Source organism: Dipodomys ordii, unplaced genomic scaffold, assembly GCF_000151885.1.
Source record: "Dipodomys ordii isolate 6190 unplaced genomic scaffold, Dord_2.0 Scaffold5, whole genome shotgun sequence".
NCBI classification, from domain to species: Eukaryota; Metazoa; Chordata; class Mammalia; order Rodentia; family Heteromyidae; genus Dipodomys; species Dipodomys ordii.
In genome coordinates this window covers 24626943-24651892 of record NW_012267221.1, presented here as the reverse complement: position 1 = coordinate 24651892, position 24950 = coordinate 24626943, and the positions used below count along the sequence as shown (strand labels likewise).

Genomic DNA, 24950 nt, shown 5'->3' with positions numbered 1-24950 from the left:
CTCTACCACTTGAGCCACAGCGCCACTTCTGGCTATTTTCTTTTTTGCTTATGTGGTGCTAAGGAATTGAACCCAGGGCCTCATGCATGCAAGGCAAGCTCTCTACCACTGAGCCATCTTCCCAGCTCCAAATGTTACGTATTTTTAAATGTAGTGTAATTTTTAATTAAGTGTTTATAGAGAGATAAATGTACAGATGTGCAGAGGGTATAGAAATGACTCCCAGCATATACATAGAATTTTATGAATGACATGTACAAGACATGAACAATAAAGCTTAGGATTGATAAACATAGTTTATGAAGAAAAGGGACATTAGCTTTGACATTCTGCAGTTGCTTCAAGTCAATATATGGTTTTTACTTTTTGTCATTTTTAAGTGAAATATTGTAGTTTTCAGAATGTAAAGAATTAACATAGAATAGATGTAGAGAGCAAAAATTTCTTCCAAACTGCCAACAGCAAAACCATCAACTGTGAAGAACAGAGTGACTTGTAATGAAACTTGAATATCTAAGAAATAATTAAACTCCATTTGAAACTTTAGTCAATTCTGTATTTCCTTAATAATCCTTCATATGATTATAAGCTTAGCAACTCAGTGTAATTACCTATATACACTTAAAGGTTACTCACATACAATTAAAGGTTTAACAAGTATTGGGATATAATAGTTTGTATTTCACCAAGTAGATTTTTTATTTTAAAGAAAATAATAATTATTCAACCTCCTTGCCCCATTTACTACATTAGTAAAACTTAAATAAAATTTGGAAAGATTCTTGTGACTTTTACTTTAAAAACTTCGGAGCATGCTCAAGTAAAGTGCCTGGATAGGAAGCATGAGACACTGAATTCATTATGCCGGGGGAGGGGAGGGGAGGGGGGGAAGGGATGGCATATTCTTTTAAATACTTTCAAGTCCCTTACACCATTTCATCTTCAGAATGACCCAGAAGATAAAGAACATATTTTGCAAGTACTAAGTCACAAGTAGCAGATAGTACAACTAGGAGTGATTTGGAGTCTGAATCAATTAAAGCACTTTACAATAATCCACAGAATAGGGTGGGAATGAATGAAGCTCTGGGTTTGATTCCTCAGTACCACATAGCAGAAAAAGCCATAGGTGGCGCTGTGGCTCAAGTGGTAGAGTATTAATCTTGAGCAAAAGAAGCTCAGGGACAGTGGCCAGATCCTGAGTTCAAGCCCCAGGACTGGGGCACCCAAACAAAAATTCAGAGTAAATAATAGAGGGATAAATATTTATTTTACAGTTAATATTAAATCTGTTTATAGCTAACATCCCCTCAGATTTATTTTGGCTTAAGCAAAAAGAATAAAACCTTTCTATTTTTACTTAATATCTGTAGATATAGGTCTTCACATAATATTTGTTATATAGCAATGTCTCCTTTTGCCTGTCTTCTGACCTTTATAGAAAATTTCATAATTAAAATCATGACTTATCCAATCACATTATCCAAGTATTAATGTAGTTATATTTTATAAAATATCTTCTTTGTGAATTGTATATGAGACAGTTCTAGAATTTATTGAAAGTGTTTTTTAATAAATGACTAAGAAATCAGTTGATTTTAGCTTCTTCTGACTATTCTGTTATAAGGTTTATTTGCATGATCATGTTGTTTCAACCTCTACTTACCTGGTCTTGACTACCACAGTTAGACATTACAGTTAGCCCATTCAAGCTCTATTAAATTCTCTTCCTTCAAGGCTTGGCCCAACTCATGCCTCACCTATACTCCAACTGTGTTTGCATTGTAGTGTTATAGTCCCAGTTCTTTGCCAGAAACTATGTCTCATTTTCTACTTTTAATCTAGAGATAATACTTTTAAAATCAATCATTAAGGAGCAATTGTTTGTACTGCAAAGTATATCTAATTTGCATCTTTTCATTCACTTTTGAGCTCAGAACCATCATTAAGAATATCTGTTAAGGGCTGGGAAGGTGGCTCAGTGGTACAGTGCTTTTCTCCCATGCATGAGGCCCTGGGTTCGATTCCTCAGCACCACATAAACAGAAGAAGCCAGAAGTGGGTGCTGTGGCTCAAGTGGTAGAGCGCTAGCCTTGAGCTGAAGAGCTGAGGGACAGCACCAAAGCCCAGAGTTCAAGCCCCATGATGGGGTGGGGGGTGGGGGGGAATATCTGTTAGCATTTCAAAATGTGTAGATTACATTGATATAAAAGATGGGACTGAGTTTGTAATGCATATACCTTGAAATTAATGGTTTTTTTCTATCCTTTCTGTCATGCACAAGGTGCCAGAAAAAAAATAGGTTATTTGAATTTTGTATAAATATAAGTTAAAGCATATTTACTTACTGTGTCTTTGAAATACATGTAAATTTATATAAACATATGTGTGTATATGTATATGGTGAGTGTATATATATATATATATATATATACATACATAATTACATATGCACACATAGGTTTTACTTTAATTTCTCCTTTTTTCCCATTGATTACTCCAAGTATAACCCCAGTTAAAATTCTATGTGCATAAATATATATTGCAGTAAGAATAAAGTGCCTATCTCTTCAGTCCTTAGTGTTCATTACCCATTATGAGATCTTCACATTTGTTTAGTTGTTAATGGACCAGGTAATTTAATTAGATCAACAACCACATTGCCACCTGGTAAATTTGGGATACAAACATTGGTGTCCTATTCATCAATTTCAAACCTGTATTAAAGAATTTGAATGGATTTGTTTTTATTTGAGTGCATAGGAATGTTAAGTTTTTTAAATTACAGTTGGTTGCTTGGTTGCTTGACTGCTTGGCTGCTTGACTGCTTGGCTGCTTGGCTGCTTGCTTGCTTGCTTGCTTGCTTGCTTGCGATTTTGAGACAGGGTTTTGCTGTGTAGCCCAGGCTGGCTTCAGACTCAATGATCCTGCTATTTCAGGCTTCCTAAGTGCTTGGATACAGGTATTCGTGGCCAGCAATGTTCTTCTATTTTTAATCCTCATAGAATACTTAAATCATATATTGTTATCAATCAGCTCATAATTACTTTTGTTAAGTTTATCACATACTGCATTTTGTTTCATAGTTTGGTTTGTGATGAATGCTTGTGTAGCATATTTAAGAGAGAAGACAGTTATCATTTTTAAATTTTTATACCTTAGGTAATTACATAGTCTGTGCCAATTTTCCTTTCATAACTGAGAATACTAACAGTATAACCATAGTGGTGGTAGTGGTGGTATAAATAATGAATTAAAACTTCAGACTAATAACATTTAATGCTACTTTATTTCACCTCTTTGGTAGTTTGCATTGCCTGAATATTGAATTACTGTTTTAACTAAAATGTAACTATTTCGCCTATCCTAGACTTTGTACCGTGCTCCAGGGATACTTAGAGAATGATACTCTGTGTCCTCAAGAAATTCCCAATCTAGTAGATGGAGCAAACTGGTATACCAAAAATTGTAATCTAGATTGATATGTACTGAATCAAATAACTTTTTCCTAAATATGTATATGCCTGGGGTGACAGAATGGAGGCCTCACTTCTTGAGGCACATTATTAGTGTTTTAGTGTGGCTAAGGACTAGTGATTTGAAAGATCAATGAATTGAAAACAATATGAACATATTTACCAAATTTTTAAAGATAATAGGCAGTGGTTTATGTCTATAGTCTAGATACTTACAAGGATCACAGTTCTACTCAAAAAGTTTTTGAGAACCTAGCTCAGCTAAAAAGCTGGGTGTGATAGTCCACACCTGTCATTTCAACTACAAAAGCTTAGATAGGTTCATATTCCAAGATGACAGGCAAAAATAGGGGATGCTACTTTTAACTAAAACAAAATGAACTGGAGCTGTGGCTCAAGTGAAACAGCATCTGCTTAGCAGCTGCAAGACCCTGATATCAAGCCCCAGTATTGTGTGTGTGTGTATATATAATATATATAATATATTAGTGGTAAGTCTGTGTGTATATGCCCACGTACACATTCTTTACTAAAAGTATCTACCCCCATTTCATATTATAGCAGTTAATGAGAGAAGCATAAACATCAGTGTCAAAATCAGGTTGATAAAGTGGGAAGTAGGGGAGCTTGGTAATTTGTTTTTAACATATTATTTTTAACATAGTTTCTCATCGGTTGTGTCAGTAATAGATATATTAGCAATATTGACACCAGTAGTTCGAGTATTACATTGAAATTAGTTTTCTAAATAATTGCTTGTCTTTTAAAACAAATATCCCTTATTTTACCTTTGCGCTTTGATCACTATTCACCTATTCTTACCTACAATATTCTAAATAAATAAAATTTAACCCGTTTTTAGGGCTTGGAGTTATTATACATTCAGGGTTTTTTCTGTGCTTTAGTAGAATACTGTATTTCATTGTTGTTGGAGTGATGTATTATTTGATCAGCTTTGAGATTGTTTGATTTTTATTCTTTTGATGTTTATGTTTCTGTCACTTAAGGAGACCCAGTGAGGCTAGTCTGCTAAACTATTTTGCATTCACCTTTCTGGTTGAGATCTGATGGCAAGTGGCATGCCTAAGCTTTTATCTATAGTTGTTTACATACATTCTGATTAGTTTGAAGTTCATTGGTGAAATCTAAATAGTTAAAGTAAATAGAAAAGTCCAAATGAGTAGAAAATGTTGTAAGAAAAAATTATTTTTAAATGTTACCAGATTACAAAATTCACTTTATTTCCAGCCCCTAACTCTTGCTTATTGATAATTATTACTGATTTATATGTTTGTAATACTTGAAGGTGACCTACTAAAATTAGTTGGACTCAGTTTGGAACTTTTATATAGAACTTAAAAATGAATGCATCCCAAACAAAGGTCCAAGTATTCATTCCATTGTAAAGAATAGAAGAAATTAGTCTTGACTTTTTATTTATACTTAAGTTCAAGTGTATATAAAATTACCAGAATCAAAGATGGTTAAGCCTTTTGCTTCTGGTACAGTATACAACACAATGTCTTGCAATGAATTTTAGATGTACCTGATTCTTTGTTACTGAATTTTCCCTTGTGGAGCATTCCCTTACTTCTGGGAAACTAGAAACTTGCTAAATTGAATTTCTGGGTTGAAGTTTTAATTTTCAGGTAGATGGAATCAGTAAAAATTCATCTTGACTCTGATGACTTTTTCAGCTTTTCATTAATCAAAAGAGCATGTAACATGTAAAGATAAGAAATACCTTAACAAGGGCTAGGAAAGTGGCTTAGCAGTAGAGTGCTTGCCTAGCATGCATGAAGCCCTGGGTTCTATTCCTCAGTACCGCATGAACAGAAAAAGCTGGAAGTGGTGCTGTGGCTCAAGTGGTAGAGCACTAGCCTTGAGCACAGAGAAGCTCAATGGCAGTGCTCAGGCCCTGAGTTCAAGCTCCAGGAACGGCAAAAAAATAACAAAGTAATACCTTAAACAGATAACCTATAATATATAAGGAGTCACAAAGCAGTGGTAATGTAGAACCTTTGAAACATGCTACCCATTATAGCATTATCTTAATTAATATTTTTATCCAAATTGCAGTTTTTGTATAAATACTAACTTATAAAAACTGATATATACTGATTAGATATTAAATATTCTATGAAAGATGTCCAATTTTTGTGTCTAAATCCTTGGCTTGTTTTAAACAGTAAAAAAAAATACATTTAGTCTAATGCTGGTAAGGTATATGAGTTGTTTCTTCTCCAGAGCGAAGTCACCCTGCTGAGAAATGAAGTGGCACAGCTGAAACAGCTTCTTCTGGCTCATAAAGATTGCCCTGTAACCGCCATGCAGAAGAAGTCTGGCTATCATAGTGAGTAATGTTCCATTACCTACAGCCTTAGGCTACATCAGTGAAATACTGCCAGAGTGAGCAGAGGCACCATTAAAAAAAAAAAAAGTGGCTACTGCAGTCCTAATATTTAAGATTAAATATCAGAATTGCTGCACAGTTACAGAATGGAGTGAGTATGATAGACTTTACAGAATCTCAAGTTTTTGAGTATGGGATAGAAATAGAGTTTTTAAAATCTAGAGGGTTTTTTAATTTTCTTTTTTCTAATCACTAGGATTACTAAGAATTTTAAATACATTGTGAAGTGCCGATTATATTTTGTTTATCCTCAATGAATAAACCTATCCTAGATTGACAAGGAAAAATACTACTTCCTTTTTAGTCCTCATTCAGTGATGGTGAGGTTTTCTTTTAATTAGCTATCTTTAGTTACCAAAAATGTAATACCCACTTGCAGTATTGTGTCCTTTGCTCTCTCTCAGCTAATACAGCATTACATAGTATTTTTATTGTCATGAAACTTTATGTGGAACTGTCTCATAATTTTTAGTCATAAAAATTATCTATTTACACATTTCTTCCCAAATGTTTTCCCCCCAAAAATGAAGTTTTTGTTTCAGTATTTCACTGATTGTGTTTTTTCCTTTCTGTAATGTCTTCCTTTTGTGTTCCTTTCTGTGATATCCTCCTTTTTTTGATAAGATGCACAATGTTGGAACCAGCTGTTACTCCTGAACAAATGGCCAATTTTGTCCATTGTATACAAATCTGTAACAAATGACAGTTAGGAATGCATTAGGCAACATTCATAATATATAACCCACAGCTTTTGCTTTTATGATTTAGTGGTATTTCAGGATATTTGTAAATGTGAAGATGGTTTATACCATATGTATCCACTTCGTTTTAATTTGCTAGTGTCAGTAATTCAAAAGAAAGAAACATTTTCTAGTGGATACAAACAGTTCCTCAGGTGTTCACGATAAAACTTAATGGCTGCCATCTTTACTTGTAGTCATTGTAAGCAGTTTCATCAGAATGGGCAATATTTTTTAATTTAAAAGATTCAGTAGATTTAGCAACTCTCGGCCATATATATTTAAAGCACTGATTTTTGTCAGTTTTGAGTATACAAATATTAGTTATTTGATATCTCATCTTTTTGACAGTACAAGGGAACACATTGTAGAGCAAATTGAAACCATATAGAAATATGTTTGGGATTTATATTAACAATGATTGCTGCAGGGATGAGGCCATTATGATTCCCATTTGACTTAACAACGTAATTTCCTGTAGAAGCAACTGAGTTTAGCATTATGCATAAATAATTTCCTTCAACAAGAAAACTGTCTTGAATTTTGATAGTTTAAAAGGAATGTTTGATGGGAAGGTGGCTCAGTGGTAGAGTGCTTGCCTTGCATGCATGAGGCCCTAGGTTCGATTCCTCAGCACCACATAAGCAAAAAGCCGGAAGTGGCGCTGTGGCTCAAGTGGTAGAGCGCTAGCCTTGAGCTGAAAAGCTGAGGAACAGCGCCCAGGCCCAGAGCTCAGGCCCCATGACCGGCAAAAAATAAATAAATAAAAATAAAAGGAATGTTTCTATAAACAGGAATAAAACTCTTATCTCAAGCTGCATTTAAATTGAAATATCTCTTAATTTTAATCTTTGACCATTTATTGGATAATCCCAATAGTTTTAACTGTTATCCAGACAGTACATATTCAGTAAATGCAAGCTAATTATTCATTTTAGCAGAAATGGATAATTTTTATTTATTTGTTTTGCCAGTCCTGGGGTTTGCACTTGGGGCTTAGGGGCTGTTCTTTAGCTTACTTGCTCAAGGCTTTCACTCTACCACTTGAGCCACAGCTCCAATTCCTTCCTAGGCTGGCTTCAAACCATGATCCTCAGATCTCAGTGTCCTGAGTAGATAGGGTTACAGGTTCCCAGCAAGATGTTTCTATTGTTTGGAAATATATTAAGTATGTTCCTACCTAGTCATTTAGCTGAATTAACTGAAGTAAATTAATTTTCTTCACTTTTTATGAGATAACTGAAACTTAAAGTAATTTTAGAAACTTAAAGTAATCTTAATTTATAAATTTATACTGTTTGAAATTTGACTTCCTATCTGTTAAGTGAATAAATTTCCAAGAAATTACCAGATTTCATATTCTTGATCATATTTTAGCATATAACACTTGTTGGTGAGCTATACTGCTACTAAAGCCTTCTAAACATGTGAAAGAGCCGGGTGCTGGTGGCTCCTGCCTATAATAATAGCTACTCAGGAGGCTGAGATCTGAGGATCGAGGTTCAAAGCCAGACGGGCCAGGAAAGTTTGTGAGACTCTATCGCCAATTAACCACCAGAAAACCAGAAGTGGTGCTATGGTTCAAGTGGTAGAGCGCTCACCTTAAGCTGAAGAACTCAGGGACAATGCCCAGGCCCAGAGTTCAAGCCCCACAACTGACCCAAAAAAAAAGTGTGAAAGAAAACTAAGCTTAAGTAGAAAGTAAAGAATATTACAGTCTTGCAGGTAAAAATGACAGTACTAAGTCACAGCTCTAAGGTGTTAGTTTTAACACCATGCAGCCCAGTTTCAATTCTGAAAGTCCTATACCACACAGTAGGAAACAACTCAGTAATGGGAAAACAACAACTATCAGTCACCTCAAATACTAAGTAATATAAAACCTGAATAAAAATAGTAATAAAGTTTTAGTATTTAACTTTCATTAGGAAGTGATCTTACTGCCATGAGTTTATATTCCCTAGATTTGAACATACATAATCAAAGTTATATTATTCTCTCTATAATTATAAATGCAAAAAAAGCTTCATGGTCCCTAACTACTAATGATTTCATTATTTGAAATACATGTGAGTGTGGGTAGGAAATTGACTTGTCATACATCTGGTTTCTTTTAGATTAAATAGATGTATTTTAAGCTAAAAGTGGTTCTTTGAATGTATTATGACATCTTTCGTGTGCTTCTGATTCTACTGGTAATTTTTCTCCCCTCGCTTTCTAGAACAAGGCAAATATAAATATGTCACATCACAAAGGTAATTTATATGAATAAATTATGATTACATAATTCATAAGTGACCCACGATGGTTTGTACTGCCACTGTTCACCTCACCCTTTCAAAAAAGCAGCCTAGAAGTTAATGGTATCAATGCAATTAATTTTCCGTGAGTATATTTTATTAATAAAATAACTATTTAAAGTTCATTATCTCTATACTCTGGGCCTTTGCTGAAGAATCAAAATATGGCTAACAGTCTTAAATGAGCTTCATTTGCATAAGGACTAAGTTGAGCTCAAGGCAGTTGAAACTCACCATTGAAGGAAGTGTTTTCTGCCTTGTTTTATGCCTGCCCTGTGAAGACAGAGCCAACAGCAAGACAAGTCTGACCTTAATGAGATGGTGCCTCTCTTTCATGACTTCACTCATATGTATCAATACTTCTTACTCAAGGCCAATTAAAAGGAAAAAGAATACACATACTTATTTGAAACATCTTCATTTTTTCCCTAGGGTCATTTTAAATTTATTTTGCAAGGTTAACACACAGGAGACTTCCCTATACTGGCTTAGTTAACTGGGGCTTCTGTAATTGATTATTGTGAATTTACTGATTTAAGGAGAAAGAGATCCTTTCAAAGTTAATTATGTGACACCATCCTACAGCATCTCCGTTCTGCTTTGGGCAGTCCTAAAACTAGCTACCAAGCTCAAACTCTTTTCCTTCTTTTATTACAGTGTAGACATGTCCTCCTGTATAATCTGTTCAGTCTATTTTCAGTGAACCTCAGTGCCTATTAATATTACCACAAATTATTACTTTTTCCCTTAAAAAAAGAAAAATTTGCTTAATTATGAAAGTCTGCAGATAGTACTTTTTCATTATATTTACTACTTACTTTGAGCTATTGTCTCCAGAATATATTTATACTTTATACTCTGCATCCCAACTGGCATCTTTGTGAAAGCTGATATATCTCTAGGATTTAGCATTCAGAAAAGGTCAGCTTGTTGTTCTATTGAAGAATAGTAGTGTAATAAACAAATAGTACTGTCTTTGTTTTCTCTTCAGCTGAACTGTCATTGCCTGTTTACTTTTCTTTGAACATGTAACTGTTGTATTGGCTATTTAACTGGTTTATAAGTGTTTGTTAATACTCATTATTGCTTAATTGTATTTTTTCTGTTTTGTGTAATCTTTAAGGATATGATATGATTTAAAGATATGATTTAAAAAATCCTATCTCAGGATCTGGTTTGATCCAGAGAAACAGTTCTGCATTTATAGCATATTATAGAAGAGGCAAGATTTCATCACACTAATATATTCTATAGCATATTATAGAAGAGGTGAGATTTCATCACACTAACATTTTTTAAAAACTGCTTGCAGAGGTACATAGATGGGTCAGAATTCAGTAAAAACAACTTGTATTTCAGAAAAACACTCAAAATGGGGAATTCTATTTGAGCTTAAGTTTTGCCTGTTAGATAACTTATACTTCTAGCTTCTATAATTACATATCATAAAATAAGCCTGTTCTTGTTGAATTTTTTAAGATACAGTCAAAAAAAGTAAATAAAACTAAATTTTTTTTTTAATTAAAGAAAGGGTGCTGTAGCTCAAAGTGGTAGAGCGCTAGCCTTGAGCAAAAAAGCTCAAAGACAACACTCAGGCCCTGAGTTCAAACCCCATGATTGGGACAGTGGGACATGAGGGAGTCTGTGTAGCTTCAGCTGACCTGGAACTCTCTGGGCTGGGCCCAAATTTGTGTTCCTCCTGCCTGTGCCTTCTAAATGCTGGGATAAATACAAATTATTAATGTTAAGTGAAAAAAAGTCAGGCTCAAAAGAATATGTTTGATATGGTAATGTTTTTATAATGTTTAAAAGTAAAGCAGCTGGACAATGATGGCTCACACCTGAAATCCTAGCTGCTGAGATGAGGATTATGGTTCCTGACCAGCCCAGGCAGAAAAAGCCTTGAAACTCTTCTCCAATTAATGAGCAAAAAGCCAAAATTAGAGATATGGTTCAAGTGGTAGAACTCCAGCTTGGAGCACAAAAAACAAGCAAGAGCAAGAGGTGCTAATTGTGGCATGTACACATTCACACAGAAATAAAACTAAACTACATATATATTTGGATATGTATCATATTAAGTCTACAAAGATGGGGCTGGTTGAAGAAATGTCAGAATAGTGATTTCTGTTACAAGGACACAGTCCTAGAAAGAACAGTATCATTGGCAATGTTCTTGTCAATGTCCATTGTATCTAGGATTTACGGATATTATGAATATTTGTGTTAACAAATTTCCAATAAATAAACTACTGAGTTATAGTCTTCTAAAATAAGGAAAATGGCAGCAATTTGTTATTCAGTTCTGAATATTGTAGATTCATTTTCATAAATACTTAGACTGCCCTTTCCTAAATATCCTTACAGTTGCAATATCTAGAGTTTTGTGTAGATTTTTATTTGAATCCTCATTAATTCATGCAGTTTTAGCAGCTGGTGGCATTTAGACTCTTAACTATTGCTTATTCTCATGTGTATGCATTATTAGAATCAGGTGTTGTAATCATCCATGGCTGCAGGAAACAAAGCCAGAATAAATAGTTTTGGAAAATGCAGAATACTTTGAAAATAAGACCCATTTTGTTTTTGCATGTAGTTATAAATTCTTTTTTACGTTTAATAAGAATAACATGAAGGCAAAACAGAGTAGTTTTGTTTAATATGTTGCTCAATAAATGTTTGATTATATTCATAAGAAGCTGTCTCCTATATTCCTTCCTCATTTTCTTTAACACTGTTTAGCAAATATTTATTCAGTTCTATTCTGGGAGGTACTGAGCACCCAGATATTCCCCTATGCATGGTTATTCCTTTGTTTGACCTATTTCAAATACAATTGCCTGCTTCATGACTTATACTCAATTACTCAGGTACACAATTTTGTGTAACACCTTCTAACTTTTTACTCTATGTATTGACTCAATTGGTACTTTTTTTACTTTATGAAAATGAATAGTTTTTCTCTTTTCCACTTAGCTGCTGATAAAGATGATAGTTCAGAAGACCTTTCAGTACCAAGTAGTCCACATGCAGAAGCTATACAGCACAGTTCTGTCAGCACATCCAATGGAGTCAGTTCAACCTCAAAGGCAGAAGCTGTGGCCACTTCAGTCCTCTCCCAGATGGCGGACCAGAGTACAGAGCCTGCACTTTCTCAGATCGTCATGGCTCCTTCCTCCCAGTCACAGCCCTCGGGAAGTTGATTAAAAATCTGCAGTATAACAATTCCAGATATTCATTAGTGACTTCAAGGAAAAAAAATCAAGGAAAGACCAGTTTCCATTTATGCGAAATCTGTGGTTGTAAATTTTTTTTTTTACTTGAAATTAAATTTGGCTCTAAAGTTGGTGTAGCAACAGTAGATGATCAGACTGAACAGCAGTTTTTAGTCTCTGAAAAAAAGACTGATTTTGCTTTTCTTTTTTATAATGTTAGATTTATTATTTTTTCTGTGCTCAATGTGTAAATTGCATCATAATTCATTGTGGTTTGTTTCACTTTTAATTTGATGGTTTTAATAAATGGGGGTGTTACTGAATCTCTCTTCCCACTTCCATTTCTTTTGCCCACCCTTAACCCTCAACTGTGATGGTAGTGTTGTTATCATTTATACCAAAGTTCTGCATTGTCCCTATTGGCTTTGCAATGTGAACAAAGTCGTAAAGCACTAGGCAGGAGAAAGATAGAAATTTGATTTTAATCATTTTGCCTTTTATTTTGCACATTATTGCAAAAGGAAGAATATTAGAGAACACTTTTTTTTAAGTGAATGAGAACATAGTAAAAGTGCTTTTATGCACACTCTTTAATCAAAGTCATTCATAATATTGCATTTTTAAAAGACTTTAAGTAGACAAAAATTGTGGAATCTTCAACATTTCAAAAATGACTTTATTTTTTAAGTCTTAAGCTCAGTATTTTAAACCTATGTTTTGAGGCTGAAAATATGAAATTATGTAATATACGATACAGGGTTATCAGATATCTAGTAATTTTTGAAATTAGCTCTTGTTATTTTTTGAGGGAGTTGGTGGGGGTTTTTTGGTTGTTGTTTCATTTTATTTTTCCAGATTTCAGGTTACAAACTGAGAAGTTTGTGCATAATCAAGTATGGTATGGTTGCCAGAAAAGCCTAAAATTACTACTTAGAAATTTTCGGACTGTTTACCCCCATTGTCTTGTACTTGCGAGCTAACTTGTACTGATTCTTGTGAAAGCACTGTCATCTTTTAGTAGCAGATTTTGATAATGTTTCTTGTGGGGAAAAAAATCAGTATCTTATCTTTAGAACAATGTAATTATAAAGTGGAAGTATGAATGAGTGAGAGTGTGTGTGTGTTTGTGCGTGTGTGTCTTTCAATAGTTTAAGCCAGCAATCTTTGCTTGAATGTTTAACAATGCCTTCTGTGTGATGCTGGCCAATATGATTGCAGTTTAAAATGTCATTACTGTGCAGGCTTGGATAACTAACATTCCATGATGTAGCTTGTTTCTGATGAGATGATTGTAGGTACACTTTCCTCATTATCCAGTCATCTGTGGGATACTGAGTTTTCTAATGTGCCATTATCTATTTTTATTCTGCAATTATGTTCAAGATACAGTACAATATTTTAAATGGACTAAATTGTTAAACACAAAAATTTAACAGTAGTAAGTGTGCGTAAGAAACCTTTGTAAAATAGTTGAGTCTTATCCAGTAGTAACTTCTGGCATTCAAGCAGGATTCCATTATGTAAATATCTGTAATGCATTTATAATAAGTTGTGCAGTTTGTTCTGCATCCATACCACATTATTTGCTAAAGTCTCAGTGCCATCTCCTAATGAGACTGACATTTTAAAAGCCTGTGTGGAATATACTTGGTAATTCAAGAGAATATCCCACCTGCCTAAGTTCCAAACTGGGAAAGATGCAAATTATACAAACGACATTTCAGGATTTTTAAGTATGAAGATAATAGGAATTTTTTATTGTTTGGCTTGTTACAATTGAAAAAAAATTTAGTTGGTAATTCTAACTTTATTTGTAACTGATTTCCTAGCTTGAAAGTAATCAATTTCTAATCCTGATTTTGCCATAGTTATGCTAAGGAGTTGATCTCAAAGGCACAAAATACAAGAATACAAAATTCTTCAAGAAGGCTATTTTTTATTGTAATTCAGCCTCAATTTTCACTCTCTTAAATCCTTCATTGCATTTTTCTTTCATCTTATTATTTATGCAAATTCAAGTTCTTTGTTAACAGAATTCTTGCAACTGTAAAATAAAAGTACATAGATGTAAGAAGTCATGTAAACGGTTAATGAGCTTACCAAGGTTAGCAAAACTTTCATTGTAAATCTGTCTGTACTCAACAAATAAAAATCATTATTAGTTGTATAAACACAAATTCCATTTGACTTCCAGGATGTCACACTACTTCTGTACCTAGCATTTTGAGTCCTTATATTTGCAATGTTACACAAACTGTACTATTTTCTTTTTGTGCAGTTTGCATGAGTAAACCATCAGAGAATAAATTCTATCTTTAAATTATGTTCATAATCTGCTTGTTTTTATATGTCTTTTATAGTGTTATCTATAACGATTTTTCTTTTCCTGTAAAAATCATGAGACGCTTTCTTCTTTGCATTTCTGTGGCCAAATTCATTCCCTCTGGAAGACCTTTTAACTGCATTGTGTTCAGATCTTATTCCTTTTGTCTTATTCACTTCAATTCCCATTCATAACAGTGAACTTTTAACTCCCCAGCCTGGGAAACTTCCTGGATTTCAATCTCATACTCACCTGCCCACTACCTCCAACATTCTAGTTGGTTTTTTTTAATGAGAGTTTGAATCAGCTGGGAAATAATTGCTGTGTTCAAAAATTCTGTTTCAAGGAACATCTTAAATGCAAATTACCAAAGATAGAAGCAGGGAAAAGCATTATAATCATGACAAGGAAACTGATAGAAGGGAGAGTAACATAGTCTTCTTAGAGTGCTGCTGCTAGAACCCAGTCGTGGCTTACGCCTGTAAGCCCAGTGATTTGGGAAGTATAGATAAAGGAGTTTCAGTCCAAGATAAAAAGAGCCTCAGAAGCACAATGGCTGGGTGCAGTGCAGAGTGCCTGTCATCTTCAGTGACATGGGGAAGCAAAAGTAGGGAGACTAAAGCCAAGGTCAGGCCAGAGAAAAAGGAAGACCTTATCTTCAAAATTACCAAGGTAATAAAAGAGCTAGAGGCATAGCTCTAAGTGGCCCAACAAGTGTGAGGCCCTGAGTTCAATCACTTGTACTACCAAGAAAGAAAAGCCATGAACATTTGAGGAACGAACAGGCAAACAACTGGCCTGTTGCTGAACACGTGGCTTGATTACTATGATAGACTCAAGATACACTGTGCATGTGTTCTTGTGTTGTAGGTCCTAAGGGCAGTCTTAACACTGCTTCTGTGAACATCCAAGTCCCTACCCCCCCCATACACATATACACATGTATATTACTAATAATTGGAAGATCTATAAGTTTAAAGAAATTATATACTAGACAAGAAACCGTATAACTTAAGTTACCTCCAAATTAATCTGTGGTCAGATAGCAGATATTTTTTTCTTGAATTTAGGGCCTGGGCACTGTCAGTGCTCTTATCATCTGAGCTACAGCTCTGCTTCCAGCTTTTTTGTGTGTGACTTTCCTGCCCAGGCTGACTGAACAGCGATTCAAGATCACAGCCTCCTGAGTAGGTAGGATTACAGGAGTGAGCCACTGATGCCCAGCTGGAAATAGCAGATTTTAAAACTTAAGTCCTTCCAACCAACCATCAAAAAGCCAGAAGTGGAGTTGTGGCTCAAGTAGTATAGCACTAGCCTTGAGCAAAAGCTCTGAGTCCGAGTACCAGAACTGGCACAAACACACAAAAATAATTAGCTTAGATTTTTCCTATATCTTGGCCCACGTAGTAACATGGAAAGACTTTATTAGATACCTATTGTGCCTATTTGTGCCAAAATGTTAAATTCTACAGTAAAAATAAAGACCAGGACTCTCCCTTCAAGTGGGATCCATTTGGAAAGACCATAGTTACTACACTTCTCACAGGAAAATATAGTCTAGCTACTTAGGAAACAGGTTTTCTTAGTTTAGAAAACTTGGAGATAACTATTAGATTTAGGACTTCTGAAATTATGGGTAAAATTTGGATAAAAGAAAACATAAGGGGCTGGGAAGTTGGCTCAGTGGTAGAGTGCTTGCCTTGCATGCCTGAGGCCCTGGGTTCGATTCCTCAGCACCACGTAAGCAAAAAGAAAAAAGCCGGAAGTGGTGCTGTGGCTCAAGTGGTAGGGCACTAGCCTTGAGCTGAAGAGCTGAGGGACAGCACCCAGGCCCAGAGTTCAGGCCCCATGACCGGACCAAAAAAAAAAAGAAAAAAGAAAACATAAGGCCAAAGTTTGGATTTTTAAAAATGTGTTACATTCGATAGGACAGATGGGGAAGCAAGCATTTTAGTGGAGAAAAATGAAGTTGTATAGAGGCCTTGAAAGCATTTTAGATTAGATATATGGTGGCCCATTGATTTTTCAGAAAAGGGCAATGAGAAAATTAGTGTCTAAGTAACAGACAATGCATGGCCTGCATGGAAACCAGCTAACAACTTGTTACAGTATGTCAAGTTCCAATCAAGATGCTTCAGTCAGTGTGGACTGTCAGAGAAAATGCCATCCGGCATCCATTTGCGGAAAAGAAGTGAGTACAGAACAAAAGGAAATTTCTTACAGTCTCGGAGTTAAGAATTCTATATATAGAATGACAGTGACAGATTGCTCTTACCTTACATGTGCAAGGCTCCTGATTTCCTTCCCCAGCACTGCAAAAATAAAAACAGAGGTATATGAAGGTTTAATTGAATTGCTACTTAATTTAGCAAATAAGGAAGTCTTTCATGATCTTTAGGAACATTTTTAGTGGGTAATGATTGATACTAGTGACAATATCTTCAAATACTTAAATCTTAGTTCCCATATAGAGATGGGAGAAAAGTTTAGAAAGCATGGAGTTTCTGAATTTGGAACTCCACTTTGACATCAAACTGACACTCTAGAAAAGTCACACCCACAAAGAAATACAAAAGGAAGCCTATCTGTCCCTGCCTACATTTTATAGAAAGTCTGTCCTGTTTAAAAAAAAAAAAGTGGACCTCCATCCCCACTATCCTGTGCAGTTGAGCTTCATATGTTTACTAACCATATGGTCTGGGAATCCATTCTGGAAAATTAACATCATGTCATAACATGTGCATGTAAGAAAATGTCAGTGAAACTATATATAGATAGATGGATAGATAGATCTATATGTACATCTCCTTAGATCTCAACCTCCTGAATAGCTAGGATTCCAGGCATGAGCCACTGGTACCCAGCAAAACCATATTTTTACAATTAATATATACTAATATAATAATATACCAAGTACAACAATCTGTATAAGTGAACATTTGCACAATCCCACTACAGTGTCAGCAAAATATATATCTATATATGAATATATATAGATATATATACCCCACTAAAAATTGGGAAATTTTAGAAAGAAAAGTCCACAGTAAACTATGAAAAAACTAAATATTTCTTCCTTTTAAGTTGATTATCTCAGGTATTTAGTTACAGTGATGGAAAGCTGACAGGTAGCAATCAGATTTTTGTTGGTTATAAGTGAAGCTCATAATCATTTGAGTCATTGTATAACTATGCTTTTATATTTTTAATATATGTTTTTATTGTAAAGATACTGTACAAAGGGGTTAGTTAGTTACTTGAGTAAGATAATGTGTACATTTCCTATCGAGCATTTTACCCACTCCTGTTTTTCCCTTAGCATCCCTTCCCTCTGAACCTCCCCAACTTCTCCCTCCCCTCTATGCTTTTGTTTCTTGGATAATTACCTGGGATTGGGAATCCTGGGTTAAGTGGCAATTGTGTATTCATAAGAAACTGATCGATTGTTTTCCTAAATGCACCATTTTTGCATTCCTACCAGCAACATTCCAGTGGTTAAATTTTTATTTATGATTTTTAATAGATAAACTCATGAAGATTATTGGTTTTTAGTTTTCAAACAAGGGGTTTGAGTAGACGTGTAGAGTTGGCTATAAAAATCAATTGGCAAGTATTTACTATTTTATAAGAGTTTGTGTGCTATTTCTAACTTAAACACAATGTGGGAAGTATTCCCAGTGGATTGGGTACACTGAGCTGGGATTTGAGGCATGGAGGCCGCTGGAGTGAGCTACTCCTGAGCCCTGTGGACTGAGAAAGTGAGAAGAGGAAGAAGGGTCATCCGGGAAGAGCCCTGGGCCTCTATGAAGGTAAGGTTTTCTTGCTAGTTTTTTGTTTTTTTCTTGGATGTGGGATAGTCTGGGATTTGAACTGTTTTTGTTTGTTTAGTTTTTTTCCCTGCGTGGTATCCTCCACCACTTCCACCCTTCTTTATTCCAGGGCCTGCAGCAAAGTCTTAGGTTTTTTTGTTTGTTTGAGCCAGTCCCATGGCCTGGGCTGTCCCTAAACTTTTTTGCTCAAGGCTAGTGCACCACCACTTGAACTACAACTCCACTTCCAGCTTTTGTGTGTGTGTGTGTGTGTGTGTGTGTGTGTGTGTGCGCGCGCGCGCGTAGCTAATTGGAGATAAGAGTCTCATGGACTTTCTAACTTGGGCTGGCTTCCAACTGCAATCCTCAGATCTCAGGCTCCTGAGAAGCTAGGACGACAGGTGCGAGCCACTCACACCTGGTTTAATTAGGTCTTTTTAAGTTTTCTTTACTGGTCTCAGCTCTCCCTGGGTATGAGTGGGGGGTCAAGACAGTGCACAGAGGGCAAGCATAGCTGGAGAACACAGTCCACCTTCAGGCTACACTCAGAGGCCTCTGGCTTTTTAGTGCCCGTACCTCTTGATACTTTCTTCAGACGCAGTGTCCATGTATGCTAACCAACAAGAGCCTATGTGCTCTAAATAGTCAGCAGTCTCTACAGTCACGTGACCAAAGAGGCTGCAGCTTCACAGCTCACCGGCAGCCGGCCTCCCTGCTCTAAGAGGTAAAGACCAGAGGCCAAGAGCTCTCTCTACAGCCAGATTTTGTACTAGTGATGTTTGTGGTAGAAGTTCAATATTGATTTAGAAGAGTTCTTAATGCAAAGCAGCTAGGGGACACAGAGGAGGAAAAGCCTCCCTAAAACTTGCATCCTCATCAAAGAAGCCCTGGGGTGAATTCTTTGGTTTGTTTCTTATCAGCTGCTCCCAAACCATCCACTCCTCCAACTTCCCGGTGGGATGTGAATGATTGTACGGGTGGAGTAGGTAAGCAGTTAGTACACGTGGGGGTGCAGGAGGTCATTTTCTTTGCTGACTCCTTTAGTTTCCAGCTTTGTCTCCTGGAGATCAAGAAGGGACTGAGTTCAAGTTGAGTTGTCATGGTGCTCCAGACAGAGACGGTGGGAACTGGGGATCTGAGAACCTAAACAACAGACAATGGCCGCTCACTTGGCTTCAGGAAATTAACTCTGGGCTGGTGGAAGGCTTTGGGGGTCCCTACTCTGTGTCCCCCTCTCCACCCTTCACATCACAAAGTGCTGCATGTGTCCAGAATTCTGAGAACAACTGAGATGGATGGCACTTCCCTTTTGGGTATGAATCAAGTTTGAACTAAGGCCTAGATTCTAGAGTGGCAGAAAAAAAGAATGCAAGGGGTGGGAAAGGGTTTGAACCCAACCAGACCATGAAAGTTGTATCCAAGCCAAACCTCACCAAAATGTTCAGAGGAGCTCAGAGTTCCTGCTTAATAAATACCCTACAGACATTATGGTGGCTGGAAAATTAGCTTCATGTCTGGCTTGCTGGAACCCAGCAGGAAAAGGATGCCACATTTTAATTAGCATCCACCCTTCGTGTTTTGCCTTCTTGTGGATATCCCCTTCCTTTCCATATCCCATCACAAATTGAAGTAGTATAAATAAGACTCTCATCAGAGACAGCCAGGGTATTCGGCCCTTTCCAGCCTCTGGAGTAATAAGAGCAAATAAATCTGTTTTCTTTGTAAAATATCAGGTATTCTGTGCTAGTAGTAGTAGATTGGGAGTTTACACCCAGGTTGAACATAGAAGGAAAGGAAGGCTTTGAGTTATCACCTAAAGTTCTGCCTTGCATCTGTAATGAGGGGCATTAGTTATTTTACTGAAAGAGTTGTTACTTTAGCCAAGAATGCTTTCCTAAGTGATCCATAATTAAGTAGTTTGTTTAGTTTAGTGAAGGGATTTTACTAATAAACTTGTAACAGAATTAATATGGCTAGCCTAGGAGTGGTAGAAACTATTTAAGGTTAAACTATTTAAAAGGTAAGTATCTTCTGTTAAAAAGAAAGGAGGGAAGGAAGAGAGAGAGAGAAAAGAAAAGAAAGAGAATTTGACTCAGGCCCTGGTTGCTCACAACTATAACCCTAGCTCTTCAAGAGGCCAAAACCTGGAGGGTTATCCTAGCAGGGCAGAAACCATAACCAACAAAATGCCAGACTGAAGGTCTGGCTCAAGTAGTAGAGGCCCAAGTGTAAGCAAGGAAGTGAAGTGAGAGTGCAAAGTTCTGAGCTCACACCCTGATAGTGGCCCCAAAATAAATGACTTTTTTCTGTTTAGTATTTCAAATGAATAATAAATTTGAAATGTTCTCTTAAGCAGGTAAATATTCATACTTTTCTGATGTGAGATTTGTCTTTTACATCATTGTATTCCCTTGGTCTTTCTAGAGAAAGAAAAGCAGGGCTAGAGATATGGTTCAAGCAGTAATATATATGCCTGATGCCTGCCCAGCAAGTACAAAGTCTTGAATTCCAATCTTCATACCACCAAAAAAAAAGAGAAACACACATTTCCATCTCACTTACTGACAGAACAAGATAAACAACTTGAAAAGGCTGACTAGAAAACTGAAGGGAGTCAGAAAACTAAAAGACAAAAATGCAGCCAGTTGTATGTTTACTTTTCAGAATATTTCCTTCCAAAACAGAAAGGAAAAAGAAACTTTTATATTGAATTAGTTGAACAAAACACCACCTAGTGGTAGTTGAAACTTCTTTTAAGTGAAGAAAATATTTGTTTCTTGTAGAAATTTTGTGGTCAATTTCACTATCAGTTATTTTACCAGGTCACTGTTATTTGGGGGTTGTTGGTTGTGGTGTTTTGGCTACCATTGTAAATAACTGGTGCTTATTTCTTTACATGTGGGTGCCAATACCATATAGCTAGCCAGTAGGATACATACAGGCTCAACTTCAAAGTCTCCAGAACATCTTCCCCAGATTTGACATTTTCAGAATGAGGCCCACAGAACCCTTATCTGTGTAGCCTGAGAGTTATCTCCACTCTTTTTGTTTTGCTAGTACAAGGGCTTGAACTCAGAGCCTCTGCTGGTATTCTATCATTTGAGCCACAACTCCAGTCCAGCTTCTTTGCTAGTTACTTAAAGATAGCATCTCATGGAGTTTTCTCCTCAGGCTGGCTTTGTACAGCAATCCTTCAGATATCAGCTTCTTGAGTAGCTGGCACATTGCTCATCTACACTCTTGCAAATTTTATAGCTAGGTTCTCAGCTCCCTGAAGAAGGTGGCTCTGCCATCCTATTGCACAGAGAAAAGATATATCATCAGATGGGCTCCCACCTCAACTTTCTGCTCCTAAATTTGTATGCTAACCTGTACCTGCACCTGCACCTCACCTACCTTCTCTTGTTCCTTCCTATTAGGTGGAAGAGGTTTGCTCTTCTACTGAAGAAGCTAGAGCCCAGTGCTTCCATCTGAGGCTGGGCATTCCCCAGGCCTCTTTAGGATACTCTGTGGGCCCCTTTCACAGAGCCCCAGACCTCTCCAACCTTCCTCTTTGCCTTCCTCCTGACTCATTTCTATCTTAGAAAAACTGGTTTGTGGGCTGGGAAGGTGGCTCAGTGGTAGAGTGCTTGCCTTGCATGCATGAGGCCCTGTGTTTGATTCCTCAGCACCATATAAGCAGAAAAAGCTGGAAGTGGTGCTGTGGCTCAAGTGGTAGAATGGTAGCCTTGAGCTGAACTGCTGAGGGACACTGCCCAGGCCCAGAGTTCAAGCCCCACGACCAAAAAAAAAAAAAAAACAGAAAAACTGGTTTGTCTCTCCCAGCCTCGGAGCAGACCAACCTCAAACTTACACAGTGACTCCTTCTACCTTTAGTCCTATTGTCTTTAACATCCAGGTTTTAAAAAATGTTTGTACTTGCTGTTCCCAATCCTTCCTACCCCATAATGGGGTTTGAACTCAGAGCCTGTAAGTTTGCTAGTCAGGCTCTTTTTCCCTTGAACCACACTCATACTCCTTTTTGCTTTGGTTATTTTTCAGGTAGGGTTATCTAACCTTTATCTATACTCTTCCACTTGGCATTTCTAAGATTTCTGACGACTTTCAAATTTCCAAATCTAATAGGTATTTTATGTATTTATTGCATTTGGTATATTGGAAATATTTTTGTTTCATTTTTTGGCTTAAATTTGAATTTACTACCAAAAGTTTCATTGTGCAACAAAATAATTCAAGTAGTCTTTCTACCACAAGGCAGAGAGGCAGATTCTCATGACTTCTTCATATTAGGTAAAAAAAAAAAAAAATGCAAGCAAAGAGTCAATCAGAATTGTTTTTTTGTTTTTCATTAAACTCTGGCACCTCCATCCTTGTGGCTATCATTGCATATGCAATTCTTTCACGAAGCCCTTTAGCTATGCCAGTGCATTTATTCCCTTCTCTTAGAAAATTATTTTTTATTATCTTTGAATAGTTGTACAAAGGATTTACCATTACAATGCATAAATACAATGCATCTGGATCAATGGGCCCCTGTAAAGGTATTTCATACCTTTGACATTCCCTTCTTTTTAAGACAACCACTTCTTTTCTTTTTTGCCAGTTCTGTGGCTTGACCTCAGGACCTGGGCAATGTTCCTGAGGTTCTTTTACTCAAGACTAGCACTCTAACACTTGAACCACAGACCCACTTTGGGCTTTTTCTGTGGCACTGAGGAATCAAACCCAGGGCTTCATGCATGCTAGGCAAGCTCTCTACTGCTAAACCACATTCCCAGCCCTCTTCTTTTGATTTATAGGTCACTATACTCTCCCATTTTTCTTCTACCTGCCTTAGTCTCCTTGCCAGTCTTGCAGTCTTATCTTGTATTCCCAAAGTAACTTTTTTTTTTATTTTATTTTTTTTTTTTCCGGTTGTGGGGCCTGAACTCTGGGCCTGGGTGCTGTCCTTCAACTCAAGGTCAAGGCTAGCGCTCTACCACTTGAGTCACAGCGCCACTTCTGGGTTTTTTTCTTTTTTTTGCTTATGTGGTGCTGAGGAATTGAACCCAGGGCCTCAGGCATGCAAGGTAAGCGCTCTACCACTGAGCCAACTTCCCAGCCCTCCCAAAGTAACTTTTAAGGTCTTTCTCCTCCTCCCCCTCCTGCTCTTCTTCCTCATCTTCTTCCTCTTTCCCCATCCTCCTTGTGCCTCTTCCTTCTTCCTCTCATCTTTCTTCCTCTCCTTCTTCTCTCTTCCCTCTTCCTCCTCCTCTACTTTCCTCTTCTTCTCTTCCTCCTCATCCTGTAACCACCCTCCCTACCTTGTTGGCTAATTGTTCCCATGCCCAGTGACTGGAATCCCTACCCTGGATCTCTCTCCTGAACTCCACACCAGATGTGCAGGTGTCTGATGAGCTTCTCCTTCGCGTTATGCTTATCAACGGAACCCCCATAAGATCTGCCCCTCTCTTTCTCCAATTGCAGTAGTGGCATTCCACAGGGTAATGGCATGGAGATAGACTACGTAGTTTTGTAGCCAAATTCCAATAGCTTCTAACTAGTAAGTTTTTTAGGCTAGTTAATTAGCTTCTTTGTGTCTTACCTCCTAAATTCCTAAAATGTATACTCTGGTTTCTCTTCAGATTGTATAAATCTTTCATATTGTACTAAATTCCTAAAATGCAAATAATAGCACTTCCTCCTCTAGAGGAGTATGTTGAATGTAAATGGGAGAATACAAATGAAACACTTAAAAGTAATGCCTGGCATACATTATATTCTCAGCAAATCTTAGCTATTGGTATAATTGGCCCTGGGAGAGTCCTAGGACTCAGTCAGGCACTGGTGGCTCAACCTATAATCCTAGCTATTCAGGAGGCTGAGATCTGAGCATCACAGTTTGAAGCCAGACAGGGCAAGAAAGTCTATGAAACTCTTGTCTCCAGTTAACCACCAAGAAGTGGAGTTGTGATTCAAGTGGCAGAACACTAGCCTTGAGCAAAAAAGCTCAGGGACAGTGCCCAGGCTCTGAATTCAGGCCCCAGTTTATCCTGCCCCTCACAATTAGAATTAACCAGGCACTAGTGGATCATATCTATAACTCTCACTACTTGGGATACTGAGATCTGGAGAAGTATGGTTTTCAAAGCTAGCCCAGGCTGATAGGTCTGGACAGTAAGGATACAATTCAAGGATGCTCAACACCTTTGATTCATAATCTCAGGATTTTTTTTTTACAAAATTATAGGATTTTTTTAAAGATCCTAGAAGTTGCACCGATTCTATATTTCAGAAAGTTTGCCATATTTAGTTTACAGAATCTCCCCTCCCTACCCCCTTTTACTCTCTTCCTCCTCAGAGTACTGTCTTTGCTCTGACTCTTGGTTAAATTGTTCCAAGTGATCACATTTCTTAATTTAATCAGCAGCTTAAGACTAAAAAATTTAAAAGTATTTTAAAGAAATCTAGCAATTTACATTGGGAGCATTAGTGACTAGAAAGGCAGGCCGGCTGCATTTACTGCCATCTGAAACATATGTGTTCTGACATAGCTGCCAGGCCCACTTTGTGTCTCTGCTCAGACTAAAGATACAGGGACCTAGTCGGAATCAAATCTAGTCTACCCTTGGGAGGCAAAGCTAGAATGTGGGATGAAGAACTGAGGAGAAATCTGGACATGAAGGAACATTCTA

General features: G+C 36.9%; 1 protein-coding gene across 7 annotated transcripts in view; it reads left to right on the top strand.

The window, feature by feature from the left end:
• Atf2 (activating transcription factor 2) overlaps window positions 1-14476 on the top strand; it is an 80910-nt gene extending 66434 nt beyond the window's left edge. For 6 of the 7 annotated variants that reach the window (XM_013029323.1, XM_013029315.1, XM_013029312.1 and 3 more), the window contains 2 exons: window positions 5724-5829; window positions 11906-14476. In XM_013029323.1, coding sequence (XP_012884777.1) covers window positions 5724-5829; window positions 11906-12132 — 333 coding nt within the window. In that variant the 3' untranslated portion in view covers window positions 12133-14476. Of the gene's footprint in view, window positions 1-5723; window positions 5830-8850; window positions 8885-11905 lie in introns of all 7 variants that reach the window. The other variant, XM_013029354.1, reaches the window with a different exon arrangement.
• Window positions 14477-24950: the final 10474 nt, after the last annotated feature.